At 30.2% G+C, this 18,458-nt stretch overlaps 3 protein-coding genes across 5 annotated transcripts; all 3 read right to left on the reverse strand.

Annotated features, from left to right (window-relative positions):
* Window positions 1-698: 698 nt before the first annotated feature.
* Window positions 699-5,539, reverse strand: LOC124950535. Of its 3 annotated transcripts, none has more exons than XM_047497369.1 (5): window positions 5,368-5,539; window positions 4,945-5,136; window positions 4,251-4,616; window positions 3,626-3,737; window positions 699-756 (listed from the first exon to the last, which is right to left on the reverse strand). In XM_047497369.1, exons 1-5 carry the CDS (start codon window positions 5,522-5,524, stop codon window positions 714-716), a joined length of 870 nt encoding a protein of 289 aa, XP_047353325.1. In that variant the 5' UTR covers window positions 5,525-5,539; the 3' UTR covers window positions 699-713. The 3 variants fall into 3 exon arrangements, with proteins under 3 accessions (XP_047353325.1, XP_047353324.1, XP_047353323.1); XM_047497368.1 differs by lacking the exon at window positions 699-756 and adding an exon at window positions 2,913-3,466 and having other exon boundaries at window positions 4,281-4,616; XM_047497367.1 differs by lacking the exon at window positions 699-756 and adding an exon at window positions 2,913-3,466.
* A 4,893-nt stretch (window positions 5,540-10,432) lies between these two features.
* LOC124950775 lies at window positions 10,433-15,543 on the reverse strand. Its single transcript, XM_047498042.1, has 4 exons — window positions 14,974-15,543; window positions 13,183-13,447; window positions 12,540-12,880; window positions 10,433-12,446 (listed from the first exon to the last, which is right to left on the reverse strand). The coding sequence occupies exons 1-4, from the start codon at window positions 15,038-15,040 to the stop codon at window positions 11,854-11,856; spliced, it is 1,266 nt and encodes a 421-aa protein (XP_047353998.1). The 5' UTR covers window positions 15,041-15,543; the 3' UTR covers window positions 10,433-11,853.
* Window positions 15,544-16,718: 1,175 nt separating this feature from the next.
* On the reverse strand, window positions 16,719-18,391 carry LOC124950777. The gene is made up of 3 exons (XM_047498045.1): window positions 18,236-18,391; window positions 17,558-17,812; window positions 16,719-17,323 (listed from the first exon to the last, which is right to left on the reverse strand). The coding sequence occupies exons 1-3, from the start codon at window positions 18,315-18,317 to the stop codon at window positions 16,857-16,859; spliced, it is 804 nt and encodes a 267-aa protein (XP_047354001.1). The 5' UTR covers window positions 18,318-18,391; the 3' UTR covers window positions 16,719-16,856.
* Window positions 18,392-18,458: the final 67 nt, after the last annotated feature.

Consider the following 18,458-nt stretch of genomic DNA (forward strand, 5'->3'; position numbering starts at 1 on the left):
ATCAATCGATTGCTAGGCCCCACGCCAGGATTCCCATTAACCTCGAGGCCAACTTCGAAAAAGTACTTCATGGAATAACGGACAAGTGACGATAATTTCGTGTCTTTTCTGAACAAACTAAATATGTTTGTATGCATGCGTGTGTGTGTGTGTGTGTGTGTGTTTTATTTTATATACAAGTATATTAATTTACAAATTTAAACAAGTAATATATACATATACTTATTGAATATCATAAATATTTAAACGTATGAAAAAAAAAGGAAGAAGCAAGAGAAAAAAGAAATCGATAAAAAAAAACCATCTATGAATTATAAAATAATTTATGAAAATAATATGACAAATTGGAAGATTCTAATAGAAATTAAAAATACTCATCCGAAGGATGATGGACAATATTATTTTATATTTGATCGTTTAAATTAATTATATCCATTAATGTATAATATTTAAAATATATTTCATAAGGGTTTCATTAACGATTTATTTACTTTCGATGATAAGTATTAATAGAAGATCGAAAGCTGCGAAATTCCATGATACACAAGAGAGCTCTTTCGAGAGATGAGAGTCTCAGCAAATGCGATTACCTCACGTCGATCCGGAGAGTAAGTTTTTTTAACGTCGGCTCTCCTCGTTCTCCCAGTTTTTCCGCGACAGTTTGCTCTTCAAAGAGAATCCACTAGCGATGGCCGTTCGCCGGACGTTGACGGTCAATGACCGAAAAGCGTGCTCGTATAGCTGCTAAGAGAATTTCTTCTCGGGAAGAGGAAGAAGAAGATGAAGAAGACGAAGACGAAGACGAAGACGAAGACGAAGACGAAGACGAAGACGAAGACGAAGACGAAGACGAAGACGAAGAAAATAAAGAAGAAATAGAAGATAAGGAGAAGGGATAGAGACTACCTGAGAGATCGAGATATCGATGGACGCCAACGGGTATTCGCCGACCTGCAAACCCACATTTTCTTCGCTTCTTCATGCAAACGTTAAACCGACGATTTATCCTGTCCTTCCGATCTTTCTTGAATAAATTCAAGGTCAATTAATCCATCAATTTTGCCTAAATGATCATTAATACGACTCACTTCAATGTTTTTATTTTCGAAGAATTATTTCAATGTACTTAAGTATCTTGACATTTCGAGTCAAATGATTTAATTAATAAAGGATGTTCCGTTAAGCATTCAACAGTTTAACAGTAAGCTTCTTCTTTCAGAGACAAATTGTGATATATTAATGAATTAACCTAGGTAGAGATTTACTTTCAGAATATTCATCGGTATGTTAAAAATAAATATACGTGTTCGTCTAGTGACATTTGATTAATGGCTAATTAAAATTAATTATTAATATCGATTAGATCTCTATGATATTATATTCCAATCATTTTTTTGTACTGCTTTGTACACTTTAAAAGGATTTTAAATTGTATCGATTTATAAAAATTTCTTATGAAATTTCGAAGGAATTTAAATAGGATGAAAATCGAAGGTTTCGAAACCGATCTAGGTAAAAACTCATCTCTCCTTTCTCTTGTCTTCAGTAAAACCCTGAAAAAACTCGACTATATAATCGAAGGCAAAGATATAATTTCAACTGTCCAATCATCATCGAGTCGAAGCAGGTAGAACGTTTAAAATAGCGGACAAAGTGGTTCTCGCCGTTTCGAATTGGCTTCGTTTCTGTCCAAGACCTTTCTTTTTTATTTTTCCATTTTTTTTTTCTCTTTCTTTCTTTCTTTTTTCTTTTTTGTTCTTTTTTTTTCTTTGCTCACTTCTATCTTCCCATATTCCCTTTGTAAATTCTCTTCTTCCTTCTCTCTTTCTACTTCGATGCTCTGTATCCGGAAAAATAAAGTGTAAAGAGTCGAAAGTTTACCGTTACGTTCACCCAAGTCGCGCCATAATTATGGCACCGTCTATCTCTCAGTACTCCGAGTTAACACATAACAGCCACGGATTCGAAGCCGTTCATTGGAAGCTACATACTCGTTCACACTACTTTTATTTATAGTCTCGATACTGGACACTGCTTTTAAAGTCTCGATCTAGGACAGCTCTAAAAAGAAAAAAAAAAAAAAAAAGCGGACGACCTAAGATAAACATCTAATCGCGATTAATAGGTTTAATAACATTTTGCGAACGTAGAAGAAAAGCTTTTTGGTATAATACGAAAAGGATGATTTAAAAAAAAAATTTCTATAGTTATGATTATATAAAATATTTCTATGTTTCCTTGGAAAATATTTCAATGTATTTTTTTAAATGTCTTAAAAGATTTTCGTTGTTATTTTTAAAATGATCAAACTTTTTCATAGGCACACGTCATCGTAACCACCCATGAATATATTCTTTTTATCCCTTTTTTCTTTTTCTATTTTTATTCGCCGAAAATTTTTGAAAAAAAAATTCAAATCATATGATACGAACGATTCTGAAAATAATCCGAGATCTTGACGACAGCGTTGATGACGTCTATGTTTTCGTCGGAAATTTTTATCATTTTCAGAAATTCATTTTGCCGACGATCATATATATATATATATTCCGACTTGTGGTTTAATACGGCCTTATACAAATTACATTGTGGCATTTATTAGAACGATGTAACTTCATTTTGCTTCACGAGTAGAACCAATTAAGTCACTGTTCATTATTCTAGGAAATTCTAAATGTATGCGTAATAACGCGAGGAACATAATTAATCTAAACCTGTTTATCTGTTTCTTCCCTGTGCCGATCATTTTTTTTTTTATTTTTTTCTTTTTTCTTTTTTTTTTTTTTTTTTTTTTTTGCAAAAATATTCCATCCTCTTCTCGCTCTATCGACAACTACAAATATTTTACTAATACAAAAGAAAAGCTAAGAGTAATTTACGTCGATTATATTTAAAAAGAAAGGACAATCAAATTATAAATAAATAAAATCAAAATTCATTTTCACTTCGTTATACGTCAATACAACAATTAAACTTTTTTATAATTCACCCGAAAAACCAATTTCCAATCACATGATTTATATAGGTGCAAATACCGCGTTGCATTTATATTTTCTTTGAATCATGCGATTAAGTCTAGTTAACTTGTTATTATCTACTTAATTTTAATTACACTTACAGTATATAGCGGATAATTAACAGGTTACGCTATTTTTTTCTTTCTCTCTACCATAAGAAATAACCTAGTTAACAAATTGTGATTAATGTTAGGCAGTTTTTCGAGGTTAATTTAATAATTCTTTTTTTCTTCTTCTTCTTCTTCTTCTTCGTCTTCTTTTTTTTTCTTTCGTCAATAATATTTTACGAAAGAAAATATCTAATTTCCTTGAAGATTCATTTTAGCGAGCGGATTATTCAAAAAATTAATCACCAATTTCCAGCACTGGCTTGAGCACTTGCATGTGCCCATGCACCGCCACCACCACCGCCACCTCCGCCACCACCACCACCACCACCACCACCGCGTCTAAATAAATAGAAAAATAACATGTTATTAATATTATGCCGTCCAACGACTAATAATAAATCGATTGGAATTTTGTCAAAAAAAAAAAAAAAAAAAAAAAAAAAGAAAAGAAAAGAAAAAAAAATACAATGAAATAAAAAAAAAATAAAGGACATATACCCTTGACACGGATCGCACACCGGCTGAGGTGGAGGATGATACTGAGGTCTCTGTGGTTGTTGTTGAACCGCAACAGGTACTACATATACCGGTATAACACCAATCGTTTGTCCTGAAGAAAAAGAATAATAATTAATTATATAAGACAAAATATGAAGGACTATTTAGTCTATTATTGACCAGGATGTTTTTTCTTTTCTATTTTTCTTTTTTTTTTTTTCTTGATCGTCATATTTCCTCAAGTTAGATCGATTCGTTCGAATCGTACTTGTAATTATTTATAATTATTATAAATATTATCCGACTAGAATAAATAGCTACGTTATATTCGATTAATTAATAATATAATTAATTGCACTTGGATTGCTTCTATTTTAATGCATTTGAAACGTAATATTTATGAAAAATTCATAAAATCACGTTATTAAGGAAATTCCATTTTCTTATATTCGCATTGGATACTTATTTTACCAATACCTTTTCCAAATCATTATTATATACATTCTAGAAACGTCCACTAATAAGCTTTGTGTCTTGCCGTGCCGCTAATTTCTACTTACTTGTGTGTATGTGTTTGAAAACTAGCGTGCTCTATCATAGGCAATTATTATATCAGTAAAGTTACCTCCGTATGGATCGTAATATTGATAACTACCTCCACCTCCACCTCCACCGTAACCTCCACCGCCACCCCTGCCACCTCCACCTCCACCTCCGTGACATTTATGGCAGGCCATCCTTCTCGCTCTATATTTCTTAGATTTTGATAATTTTTCCGTTGATGAATTGTCTACCGTTGATTCCAAAATATCCTTTACATTATCTATCTCTTTGTCCGCTATTTCTGTTCTGAGAACACTCGTTTCACCACTCTCATCGATTTTATCCATTTTGAATCCATGTTTCTCCATGTACTTTGCCATCTCGTCGAGATCGACAGGTTTCTCATCTTCTCCTTCCTCTACGACTAGGAATATCGTTGCTAAGGGACCTATAAGATATCATCCATTTTTATTATTCATGACTTTATAAATATTCATCAATATTAATAATCAATGTGATTAATGAATATCGTTTGCGTATTTATCTTTTTCCTCGGATAATTTTTCTAATTAATTAGATATAACTTTAAATGTAATATCGAAAAATATCGGAAATCATATAATTTATTATTTTACTTACATATATTTAATACGTATGGATTTTCAATAATATAAAACGTAGATGTTTGTATATGTGTGTGTATATATATATATATATATAAAATATCTATAGAATATATTTTGTGTTGAATCTTTCCACAAAAAAAACTAACTCACCTATTATATCAGGCATTTTTTCTATGAGACTATTATCGAGCACTTCTTCCGATGCTTCGCCCGAATGATTTCGTACAGCGTAAAGATTTATAATAAACAATGTAATATTTTTATCGTCGTCATCTTTTATCATAGGAGGTACAAGATCCAATGACAAAGTTGAATTTTCTTCATCATTATCGGCGATAATTTCTACGGAAAAACAAGTCATTAATTGTATACATTTTTTTTTTTTTTATATTATCAAGACAATTGACAATATAATTTATATGACGCAGAAATTATTATGAGCGTCATATATCGTCGTCTTCTTTTAATACGAATGAATAAAAAAGTTACATGAGTATGAAATTGTCTTGTGAAATTAAACAAAAAAAAGAAAAAAAAATTTCTTTTTATTTAAAATCTAAAGAATAAACTCACTCGAATCATCAAGCGCAGGTAATCCAGAAATGATTGTACTAGTAGCCAATAAGAGAAAGCCAAGAACGTTCCAGATAAGAATAGCCATCGTAGGATTATCAGAAATCCGAAGATGTACTGCAACGCGATCTTTTGATGTTGCCGCTTTTATAGGCATCGATCCTTACACGAGAAAGATCTACAGGTATTATATAATTCAATACGTGAGTTACGAGAAGACCACCACTCCATCGTACTCCGTTATCTTTCCATTCGACCATTCTCATTTTTTACATTCTACGTTTCAGATTTTCCGTGAGAATTTTATGATCTATTTTTGTCATATTATGATCACCAAATTACGAATTTTTGATCAGAACGTATATAGTTTCTTGTTTATTAAATTCAAATGTATGAAATTATTGATTTTTCTATCCACTTTGAGAATGTTTTGAGAAAAGGATAACATTTTTATTATACGTCTTTATATGTATATAGACATCTCAAATCCATATGCATATAAATGGATTATTTATATCTATTGGATGATTAAATACATGTGCATATAAATTGATTATTTGCCGTGATATAACGTAAAAGAATTTTCATAAAAAAAAAAAAAAAAAAAAAAAAAAAAAAAAAAAAAAAAAAAAAAAAAAAGAAAAAAAACAAAAATTGAGAATACTATTTATAACAATACCATCATATTGTTTTCATTTTGAACAAAAATGAAAGAAATATCATGATCCATTTTCTTTTTTTTGTATTATAACACCCGATAGATTATTTATTTCCGACCAAAACATTCATAATTTCTTGGTTATCGGAATCAAAGGCGTAAAATAAACAATTTTTTTTTAATATCACCGCGAGGATATTACGAGCAAAGGACGAAATCGCAATTACACGTCTTTGTATAAATACGTGTCTATATATAAATTCATCTATATATAGATCGATTATTTGTCGTGAAAATTTTTATAAAAAAAATTGAAAATACGACCATATCATGTTGTTTTAATACGTAATAAAAATTGATATTGCATCTGAAATATTTAAATAAATAATCAAATTGTTCGAATATATTTAACGTTAATTCAAATTAATGATATCGAATTTGTTTCCATAATTTATATAACAATCATATATTATAATTGATATAATAAGTTATTTTCTGTCTGTCAATATTAAATATAAACAATTTTAAATAAGTCATTAAAAATTATATATGAATTTACGTAATTATCATACGTGATTTTCTTAAATTATGATATTTATTATTGAAAACAACAATGAAGCGTTAATCGTTTTCTTCAAGAGAAAAAAGGTAAGAAAAAGGAAAAAAGAAAGAGAAGAAGAAGAAGAAGAAGAAGGAGAAGAAGAAAAAAAAAAGAAAAGAAAAATGAACAGATCGATTCTGCGCCATCGAAGCGATAAATAATTTACGTTGGTGCATCGAAAATAAATTAAATGACTTCCGGGAACATGCATTAAGATTAAATAACGATAGGTGTTCTTAGCTTGCGCGCACAAAAGTATTTACGTCCGATGTTCCAGCATCATCTTTCGCCGTTATTCGATAACGAGTTTCATTGTTATCATCAGCATCTTATTTTTCTTCGTCACTGAAGAGACGTCATCTCTTGTGCAAAGTACTCAAGGCGTCCCTTAATTGCGCTCTTGAGACTTTTAAATCATCGTCCATGGATGAAAAGAAAAAAATTTCTTTCCATTTTCCTTTTCTCTTCTTTTTTCCTTTTCTTTCTTTTTATCATTTTATCCGTACAAGATGATTATAAAAAAAAAATTGCTTATAACTTTTGCAATCAACTTGAATATGTAGAAATATGATAAAGTAAAAAAAAAGAGAAAAAAAAAAGAAAAAAAAAAAAAGAAAAAGAAAAACAAAGAGAATTAATCATGCTACATGATATGTTTAAAAGTTCACACCCATTTGCATTTACATGTATACCTATGTATACATTTGATTCTTCATATTGATATCTCATTATTGCTCAATGTTAATTTCTCGCATTTTTTCCAATACAATTCGAAGACATTGTATTAATTTAATTAAGATAAGTAATTACTTTTTATTTACACCCTCGCTCATTTACTTCAACCTTTTAAAGAAGAACATTGTATATACTCTTAGATGGCTCGATGGTGCATCTATGCCGCATTGAACATCGACCTCTCATCTCGGCCTTGACCTTACAACGGTTAAACGACGACTCCTGCTGGCTTCTCTCTCTCTCTCTCTCTCTCTCTCTCTCTCTCTCTCCTTCCTTCCGTTTATTTTAAACGAGTCTTACAAGGCATTAACCACGAAACGAATTTGCAATTCGTTCGCATGAATTTTGTTACAATGAGATTTAAAGTTGTAAAGTGCGTTGAGATGAGAACCGTGCATTATCAAGATGATTTACGGAGTGAATAAAAATATAAAGAAATTTTTCTTTTATATCTCATCGATTTGAGACACTTAAGGTATTATTTTATCTTTCGTATAAATTGAAATTTCGTTTAGAAAGTTTTTTATTTGTTTATTTCTTTTTTTTCTTTTTTCTTTTTTTTTTAACGGATCCGTTATTAAAAATTGCATATTTTTATAGACGTATTAATATCTTATAACATACAAATTTTATTTATATTTAAATAAAAATTATCTGTGTTATTTGTAAATTATTATTTAGCGTTATAACAAAGAACTAACGTATAGAATAAAAGTATCAATGATAGGGGAAAAAAGGACAAAAGAAAAAATGAAATATGAATAATAACGACACACGATAATTTCTTCGCAGTGAAAGGTAGAATCGAAGAAAGGACGTAAGAAAGAAAGGTGGCATCCTTACGTAATCCATATTATCAGTATCATTTTTTTTTCTTATCTTTATATTACAATAATACTTTCACTATCTTTCAGATAATATCAGATAATATCTTTAATAATATTTGATGGAATCCTTGAAAGATTATTTTTCTTAAATAATAATCTTTAATTATAAATAAAAATAAACGAATGGATTAGATAATCGTATAAATTATTTACTAATTTTTATTTATATTTTCGTGAATATATATATCATTAATTTCGTGTCTCAATTAATCAACATTTCGATAAACATTTTATGAATCGTCCTGTAGATCGAAGAACAGTACGTTCCCTTGTTTTCAAGAGCAAGGAGACCAAGTCTACACGCAAATAAGATTTGCGTATGGATGCAGTTAAATGCGTTTCATAGCCAGCAGCACGCCTTGCATTTTCGCGATCTCTCTTGTGAGACGGATGGCGAAAGGATCGACGATTATATGTACTTTTTCTTTTATTATTTTCCTTTTTTTATTCTACTCTACTGCATGTATCTGTTCTTTCACCGATGATTATCTTAACGATGTGAGCTATATTTAGATTAAACTTTGTAGAGCATATCTCTAAAGTTATCATACTTCGAGATAATATATGCAACTTGCAAAGATAGATAGATTTCATCTTTTCCTTTCGCTTTTAACATCTTCCTTTCGTCTTTCGAGTTCTTTTTCTTTATTTTTTTTTCTTCCCCCCCCCCCCCCGTGTAAATTCAAGTTAATTGGATCGTTTCCCAAGAAAATCATAGGCCCTATTAATACATACTTATCTCGTGGCTTCATTAAAGATCTTCGTAAAATTTAAATCCTTACTACTTATTTACCACTTATTTACTACTTATTTTTAAGGCGTACGTATTACGCGTACTTACACATACGTATTTTTTTCCCCCCTTTTTTTTTTTTTTTTTTTTTTTTTTTAGGTATTATACATACGCATTTATATACACACATGCATTTTACATTTATATCGATTTGATTTATTTAATCTATATAAAGTTCATTTTATTAGAATAGAGGTACAAGAATATATATATATATATTTATTTATGTGTACAAATATATAAAATTTCTATGCTTTTTCTTTTTTTTTTTTTATTTTTATTTTTTTATTTTTTTTTTTTTTTTTAGAGAAAACAATCAACTTAATTATCAATTTATACGAGACATTAAATTTGCAGCGTGATCCTAAAATCATTTCTACGTAGAACTGAATTACATTTCTTCGAAATCATTTGCGCAATATTCTTACTTGGAATAAAACTCTGATATCATTGGCTAGTTCCTTTTGAAAAGATTTCCTTTTGAGATTTAAAAGCAATGCCGATGACAATAACGATCGTAACCTCGTCTTTTCTTCCTTTTCTCTCTCTCTCTCTCTCTCTCTCTCTCTCTATCTATTTATCTATCTATCTATCTATTTATCTATCCATCTATCTTTTTCTTACTACGAAGAAGAGGGACGTTAATCCTGCTTATCCTTGACCATTGGCGGCTTAGGTCAGATGAAAGGATAATAATCCTCCGAAGGATCGTCCTCGTCGAATGATGTATATATGAGGAAGGGCGAACGGATAACCAATCGTTGATTTTTTCCTTTCTTTTTTTCCCCTTTTTTTTCTTATTTTTCTTTGTTTTTTTCTCTCTTTTTTTTTTAATTTAAAAAAAATTTTTTTCTCAATTTTTTTTCTCGGGAGCTCATTAGTCACAATCATTTTGCATTCTCTAGTCCATATATGCGTTTTCATAAACGACGTTTCTTCTCATTATCTACCAATCATCGATTCGTTTCATCGTGGAAGCAACAAGAGGAACTATATCGTCTATGAACATGAGATATACTATCCGTCGAACGGGTAGCACGTCGGTCGAGATCATTAACGTGCTTATTTAATGGCTACACGTATGATAGCTATAAAAGTCATCGAGTCAATAATTCAAACCTTCGAACGTGATCGTGAAAGAGGCTTATCCTCTTCTTCCTCTTATCTTTTTTATTTTTTCTTTTTTCTTTTTTTTCCTTGCAATAATTTCTTTTCTTTTGTCTTTTTATTCAAATTAATTAAAATTTAATATATAATCTGTATATTTATTTTCTCCGTTTATGATTTAATTTATTCCGATTTAAGAAACATATTTATTAGAAATTAATTGATATATGAATTTTCGATATTTACTAAAAGAACACACACACACACACACACACACACACACACTCTTCTTCTCTCTTTCTCTCTCTCTCTTTCTCTTTCTCTCTATGTTATTATAGAGCATCCGGAAGATTAATTCTATAGTGCGTCATAATTGATCGGGGATTTTCAGAATCCAAGCTGGCTTTCAATTAGTCACTAGCTCTTCCCCTACTAAAACATTGCAAATTAATCGAGAGAAAAATTCATGGATACTGATTATCGTGAGTGTAGTGATCACGTTTCATGCAATCAGTTTTTAGTCCCTCCCTCTCTCTCTTTCTCTCTCTCTTTCTCTTTTTCTCTTTTTCTCTTTCTCTCCTTCTTTCTCTCTCTCTTTCATTATTTCTCGCTCGCCTGATCTTCGATCATTTGTTGCACGTACGAGTCTTACACGTATAATGTCTGTAACGTTCCAATAATAATTATAGATCGTCTAATAATACAAATAATAACCCCGACTGTACTTCTCCTTGTAACATAATTGCAGACTTACCTTGTCCCTTTGGATTTTTTGTTATTATTATTATTATTATTATTATTATTATTTATTTTTTTTTTTATTACTACTACTACTACTACTACTACTACTATTGTTGCTATTGTATCATCGAACAGTTTACTAGGAGATTATTTTCAATATTTTTTTTTCATTTTTCTTATAAGTAGATTAAATAAATAGATTGCATTAACGAGTATTGACTTAAATGAGAATCGAACACAAATTTTTGCATAGATAAAGTAGATTTCTTTATATATGATATTTTATCTTATTTATTTATTTTTTTCTTTTTCTTATGCAATATAATCTCTATTTTGTTTTATCATATCTCGATAAATGTACCAACAGATGTTAAAGAAGAAATCGTTGTTACCGTCAGTTCATAATAGCGTGAACGATATTATCATTCGTAGATAATCTTTTATTATCGATATATCATATTTAAAAGATGGAGCTAAAAATTTATGTTTTATGAATTTCATTGATCGTGCACTTTGACCTTCACCCATTTAAACGCCGGAACTGACGCATCTGGCAGTAATGTGAATGAGAAAATAAATAGATGTTTTTGCATAGTCGGCGCATTGTTAATCGTTGATTTATGAAAATTCTTTTCTTTTCTTATCCGTAAAAATACGTTCTTTGATTCGCAGAATCAAAATCGTTTTCGACAGATATCGTCATATTTTTAATTAAAGAATGTTTCATGCGATGGAAAGCGACGTCACGATAAATAATCCCTGTAGAGAGATTTATGAGAAAATCAATTATTGATTCTTTGTATCTCTCAACGTGGATCAATTTCTCGGAATGAGTCCTGGAGTAAGGATAACGTTGAGAAGGAAGTAATCGGCGGATCGTTAATCATTGATCGAATACCTACGATCGGGAGTCAAATGGATGAGCTATAATTAAAACATAGTCAATAGATCAAGAGGAGTGAAATTACGAAATATCTAATAAATCCGATACTGTATCCGTGATGTCTGACACGATACTTTCAACGAAATCCTTTCTTTCTATTTGATGTTTGCCGTCGAACGTTTGTTTGCTCCTGACAAATTCTCGCGGTATACTTTGAATATTAGTTTGTCCTGGAAATTTGACAAAGTCGACAGATGGACCGTTTTGTCTCATGGAATTGACATTAGCAAAGCCACCTTCGTTTCGTCCATAGGGATTCCGATGGACCGAAGTAGCTTGTCCTTGAGTATAAACTCCGAAGTTCGATGAGGCACTAGAATCAGCTGAGGGTACGGTGATGTGTAAACCTCCACTTGACTGTCCTTGACCCTGCAACCACGAGTTAGGAATTGACGGATATCCTTGAGCGTACTCGTGCTTCGAATGTGGCCTCCACTGATGTCCTTGAAAGTTGACTTCTCCGTTAGGATGCCACTCGTTCACTTGAAGCTGTGGTCTATTATTTTGCCAGCGTTGATTGTAATTACCTAATGTCAACGTTATCGGTTGTTTTTGTTCAATGGTAATTGGTGGGTCTTTAATGGTTACTGTAGGTCTATTAGAGATAGGATGGCCTGTTAATAAATAATATTAGTTAATGAATACGATTAATATTATGTTCAACAGGTTTATGCATTTAGTAAATGATGAAAATATTAATATCACACCGGGGAAATCATGATTAGGTCCGATGTTGGTCCAGACCGGTTTTCTTGGTCCCTGTGGTTGTCCTATTATCAGACCATCAGAGAGAACATGCACATTGCTACTGGATGATGCTGAAGAATGCACGGAACCGATCGATGCCTGCGAACCAGAACTTGCCTGACCGTTTTGTGCGTTTGCTTGCGAGGAAGTACTCGCTTGACCAATATTGAATGAATTGCTATTGGCATTTGAGTGCCCACCGAAAACAGGATGATTTACATTGAATGAATTAGCGTTAGACGCAGAAATTCCTGTTAATCCTGCGGCGAATGACGAGGATTGACTAGCGGATAGCGAAGATCTAAAAAAAAAAAAAGAAAAAAAAAAAAGAATCAATTAACCACAATTTTTTTTCTTTTCAATTTTCAATTAACCATTCATCCTGAACATATGATATTTATATAATCGTTTTACGATTTCATAAATTTAAAATAATAAAAAAACATTGCAATCGAAACTTAAAGCAATCTCTTCGATTCAATTCGATATATTATAAAAATCATTTTTAATCATGATAAATGATTATTGTAAGATATAAATTGTTCTATACAAATATAAAAGTATATTTCTCTCTTATTTCTCTTAGTTTGTGGAAACGCGTACCCAGTATTCCCAAAGGAATTGGCTTCAGCTTTAGAGAAGCTAGAACTTTGAGATACACTGATACCCCCGAGGGCTGCTCCCAATTGCAAAGCCTCTCTATTGTCCTGGGCACCGTTTAGGCTGAAGCTTGCACTGAATGGAAGAAATCGTGCCTCTGCTCTTCCATTTATCGTCTCCGGCTTTTTCCTGGTAACCTGCTCCGGTGTCAGTTCCGGTGGTGTGTTCCATCGTTTCTCGTGTTCATCGTTGAAATGCACGCGATCGTCTGCGGGTATGAATGAAAAAAAAGAAAAAGAAAGAAAGAAGAAGAAGAGATAGAGATAGAGAAAGAGAGAGAAAGAGAGAGGAAAAGACAGAACAAAAGAAGAAGCGGAACAAAGAGAAGAAGAAGAAGAAGAAGAAGAAGAAGAAGAAAACACATTTCCTTCGTGACACGCAAAAAAAAGGGAAATTGTTCGAAAGAGAACGAACGTGCTAAACCTTTTATAACTTTCCACTTCTTTTTTCATCTCACGTCGAACACGTTGAAAAATTTAGTCTCTCTGGTTTGTTCACTTTTTCTCTTTATCTATCTTTCTCTCTCTCTCTCTCTCTCTCTCTCTCTCTCTCTCTCTCTCTCTTTCTCTTTCTTTGTTCGTTTATTTCGAGTTAACGAGAAGAAAACTAAGTACAGCACGTACAGAAAGCTCAGCGAGTTTTCTATTGGATTCGGATTTTATATCCGTGCGCGTATATATGTCTATGTACTTTTTAAAGGACGTTTCAAATGAATTGAAATATTTTTTATTTTTTATTTTTTTTGTTTTTTATATGTTTTTTATAGTATTTAAAAATATTGACTATTGTTAAAGGTACTAATGTATTAAGAAAAAAATTAAATTATTTCATTATAAAGTGAGAATAAAGATTTTAAATAAATAGAGAAATTTTAGATAAATACGAAGCTCTTATTGATTAGCTTGTTTTGTTTATTATAATATTTTAGGTTTTATAATATATTAACATTTTAGTTAATTATCATATTTACAATTTATTCATCAAGGTAAAAAGAATAAGGAGAAAGAGAGAAGATTTGCATCTACCGTCAGGTATCTTAGATTTCAAGGACTTTTAATTCGTCATCATCAATTTATTTAGGCCAAACCAAATTCAGGTCACTATCTCTTTTATTATTTTTGTAAATAATAATTTTATATTTTCATAATGGGTGTATATATAATTATACTGTGATTAAGAATATATAAAAAACGTTCAAGTTATGTACGTATATATATGTATATATATACTTTTTCTATATGCATTACGATATAATCGATACTATTACTTCATATGACGTTCACTTTTCAATATACACTGCATTGATTCATACGACTTTTAAAATCGTCCCAATTGCATATTAAATTTTTTTTTTTTATAATCATTTAAATAACACTTATGTCACCAGCTCGAATAATTTTTACGAGCCACTAGATTTTTCTCGAAAATAAATAAATAAATTTTTTTCGAAGATGTAGCACAAATTTCATATCAAACACGACATTCACATTTCACTATTAACGTTATATCCGACGTTTCACGTGAAATACAATTTTCTATATGACGTTAAATCGAAAGTTACAATGATTTTCACTATTTCTCGAAGAAACTCACTGTCGTAGAAGAACACATTTTCTTTGTTTCTTTTTCTTGTTTTTTTTTTTTTTTTTTTATTTACATTGGAAAAAAATAATTCGTCGTAATCGATAATAAAAGATGATTTTTCGAATGATCGTCGGAGATGTCATTTCTTACCTGCTCTCATGAGCACGAAGAAGATAGAAGAAAAAATGAGGAATAGGCACTTAACGCACGTAGCCATGTCTAAAAACGTTCTGAGTTCTCGGTGACTGTGGTCTACCCTTTTTCAATGTATACGCGTGACCTTAAAAATCACATTAAAATTCTAGTCGTATCTGTCCGCGTAATATCTTTTTCTTTATTTCTTATTTCTTTCTTTTTATTCTTCATAAACGTTCGTGGTCATCGAACGGACATATCGATTTTCATTGAATTCATATTAACGACGGCATAATTTCATAAGTTAAGATAGTCTTCCGTATAAAATAACCGTTCATTTATTTTTCCCTTAATAAGGAATAAAGGTATTTCATTTTTCTTATTATTCCTTAACGAGATGGATACGGAACGTCGTTTGAATACGATGTGTGTGACGTTAATGGCCTTGAGGAATCCCAGAAGATTGCTTGTGACTAGGCTGTCAAAGTATACGAGACTTGTGCAATAATTCTACGGTTTCGTCGATAGAATCGATAAAAACACGTTCGGATATAAACATACATGTATAACAGTACGAGAAAATAGTTGATAGAGAAAGAGAAAGGAAGAGAGAGAGAGAGAGAGAGAGAGAGAGAGAGAGAGAGAGAGAGAGAGAGAGAGAGAGAGAGAGAATTATTTCTATTATGTGGATGCTGTCATTGCTGTGAAATAGATTAGAAATGAATCGAAGAATTACACAAAGATCGATTGAAACATATGTACTATATATATATATATATATATATATATATATATATATATATATATATATACATTCATTTATGAACATTACGAAATTTTAATTATTACGAATATGTACGTATACTAACCTGTGTATTATGTGTACATATTTATATTAGTTGAATTCACTTAAGATTAAATGCATGAATATCTTCGGTTTAATATAAACGATTGAGAAATATATCAACGAAGCATACATTTAATTCAATAAATATATATCGGCTGATATACATAGTATTTGATTATTTTCCTATACAAAAGTAATAAAGTAAATCAAGGCAGATTTAAAACATTGTAAATTTTTTTGTTTTTTTTTTTTTTTTTATATCGTGATGATTGTGAATAAAACTTAAATCTTATTAAAAAGTAATCAGTACTTTCGTTTTATCGTCTAGACTTCTAAATGATTCATTCGGATATATATGTAATATATCTACGTATATAAAGTTTATATATATAAATAGTTATCGACATGGTGATTAATATTTTTATATGTGATAATATAAAATCGCAATGAAGGTATATGTACGTGAAATTTCGATAATCTTTTCTTTCTTCTTGTTTTTTTTTTCTTTTTTTTTTTTTTTCTATTTTTCTTTTCAATATTTAAGGAATACACTAATGATAATAATTATTGCAAAAAAAAAAAAAAGAAATATTATACCTATAAGAATATTTATATATAATTTTATATGTTATATAAAAATATTATATTGTTTGACTGAAGTTTAAAAGAAATAGATTTTTGTAACAATACAAAATAATTCTTTTTATCGAATAATATTTGGTATCATAAAACATTATTTGACTCGAAATCACTTCGTGCTTGATTAATCATCATTTCGAACGAATACACGATAACAATGAAGAAATTAATGCATACCGAAGCATATTTTTTCTCATGTGTTATAATAAACATTATATTGATTTGAAATTTTTCGTGCTTTCGTTCCTTCGTTTTTTTCGCTTTCTTTTTTCTGTTTTTTTTTTTTATATTTTTCTTTTTTATTGTACACAAAATTAAAGTCGATCACTGTCAACGTATATATGATTTTTTATGAGTTATTATTTCATACTAATTTAACGTTTACGTAACTATTAAACAATTTATTTTGTGCCTACACATAAATAGGAAACGAAGAAGATTCAGGAAAATTTATGTCAGATATAGAATTGTTTTGATCAATTAAATCGATCGATATTTTGTTGGTTTTAGTTTTAGGATTTACGGTAATATTTTCATCGTTTTCAGTTGTTTGAGATTGATTTTCTAATGAAATCGATGGAATTTCATTTTCCTCGATTGTCTCAAAGGTGATCGTTTCTGAAGCAGGTGTCGTAGTCACGAACATGTTATTGTTTGCTGATGGAAAAACTACTTCCGTAGGTTCTTCAGCGATTGTTTTGTTGAACGTGCTGATAGTTATTATGGGGACAGATTCTATTTCTATACTTTTTCTTGTGGTCGTTTTTATCTCGCTGCTTGGAAAACTAGTCGTTTCTTTTATCTCATTAATTGTCGAACAACTTTCTTTATTTTCATTCGATTGTTCCTGTGATGTTCGATCCTTTATAGCCAATAAATCTGTCATATAACATATAAATAATTTTAAAAAGTTAAAAGTTTTTCGTTTTGTTTCTTAATTATTTATCGTTACGAACGTTGCGATTTAATTTACTCTATCTTTTTTCTTTTTTTATCTTTTTTTAAATTCGAAATTTTTTTTATAATCGTATAATTTGTAAATTTCTACTTAACAATTAGTTCGAATTTAAATTGAAATTTTATGATTTTATTTAACGAAACTTTAAATCTCACCATCGCCCAATTTCTTCAAAAGCGTTAGAATTTCTTTCTGTGTCTTTTCCAATTTATCGAGCCTCTCATTTGTGTCGGGTATGTCCTCATCATCGTCATCAATGTCGTCATTGTCCTTGAAAATATAACTGATGGACGGAAAGTAAGGAAACTTCCAAGAACGTTGAAAGTCTGATAATTCCTCCGAATTTGGTCCAAGAAAATGTATGCTTCGTTGAATTCTAGTTAGATCTTTTTTATTATCGATAGGATTACCTGAACAATGAAAAGAAAAAAAATAAAAAAAAAATAATTTCAATCCATATCACTCTCTAAACATAACAATTCTTTTATTTTTTTTTTTTTCGAAGAAATCAATAAGCTTTGCAGTAAGAAACTCGTTTAATAAAAAAAAAAAAACATGCAAAGTCGAAAGTTCGAGTTGTTTGTTAAATGATAATACGCATTGAGTGAGTCACGATCAGCATATGTATCTTTCAATTATTCATATTAATTACGTTTATATTGTACTACGTGAAAACGTAAAAGCTTTCGTGATTCATTAGATTTGCAAAGAAGAAGAAAATAAAAAGAAGAAAAAAAAAAAAAGAAAGAAAAAAAAGGAAGAAGAAGAAAGAAAATATCAATGAAACAAATCGTACGTATCCTTATCCGACTGGTTTAAAGAATAAAACTTACATTCGATACTTTGCAATTGCAGGGCTATCAGAATCATAAAAATGGCATTGATGCTGTACGACATATTGATTATTTTTATCATTTTTACACGTATTCCTTTTGAAAAATAATCTCTTGACACTAGAAAATTTCAAACGCTACTGACGAATTTGCGATGGTTCCTTCGTCTTTTATATCTATTGGGAAACTTAGAACTAATAGTAAAGGGAAAGCATTAAGTTAA

Source organism: Vespa velutina, chromosome 7 (genome assembly GCF_912470025.1).
Source record: "Vespa velutina chromosome 7, iVesVel2.1, whole genome shotgun sequence".
Lineage (NCBI taxonomy): Eukaryota > Metazoa > Arthropoda > Insecta > Hymenoptera > Vespidae > Vespa > Vespa velutina.

Excerpts from the sequence above, each read along its gene's own strand:
- LOC124950535 (XM_047497367.1), bottom strand. The coding sequence starts at position 5,524 with ATGCCTATAAAAGCGGCAACATCAAAAGATCGCGTTGCAGTACATCTT. Across the intron at positions 4,617-4,944 it reads AAAAATGCCTGATATAATAG|GTCCCTTAGCAACGATATTC; the intron begins GTGAGTTAGTTT and ends GATATCTTATAG. Across the intron at positions 3,738-4,250 it reads ATATTACGATCCATACGGAG|GACAAACGATTGGTGTTATA; the intron begins GTAACTTTACTG and ends CTTTTTCTTCAG.
- LOC124950775 (XM_047498042.1), bottom strand. The coding sequence starts at position 15,040 with ATGGCTACGTGCGTTAAGTGCCTATTCCTCATTTTTTCTTCTATCTTC. Across the intron at positions 13,448-14,973 it reads CTTCGTGCTCATGAGAGCAG|ACGATCGCGTGCATTTCAAC; the intron begins GTAAGAAATGAC and ends TCATACCCGCAG. Across the intron at positions 12,881-13,182 it reads AATTCCTTTGGGAATACTGG|ATCTTCGCTATCCGCTAGTC; the intron begins GTACGCGTTTCC and ends TTTTTTTTTTAG.
- LOC124950777 (XM_047498045.1), bottom strand. The coding sequence starts at position 18,317 with ATGATAAAAATAATCAATATGTCGTACAGCATCAATGCCATTTTTATG. Across the intron at positions 17,813-18,235 it reads GCAATTGCAAAGTATCGAAT|GTAATCCTATCGATAATAAA; the intron begins GTAAGTTTTATT and ends TTCATTGTTCAG. Across the intron at positions 17,324-17,557 it reads TTTGAAGAAATTGGGCGATG|ATTTATTGGCTATAAAGGAT; the intron begins GTGAGATTTAAA and ends GTTATATGACAG.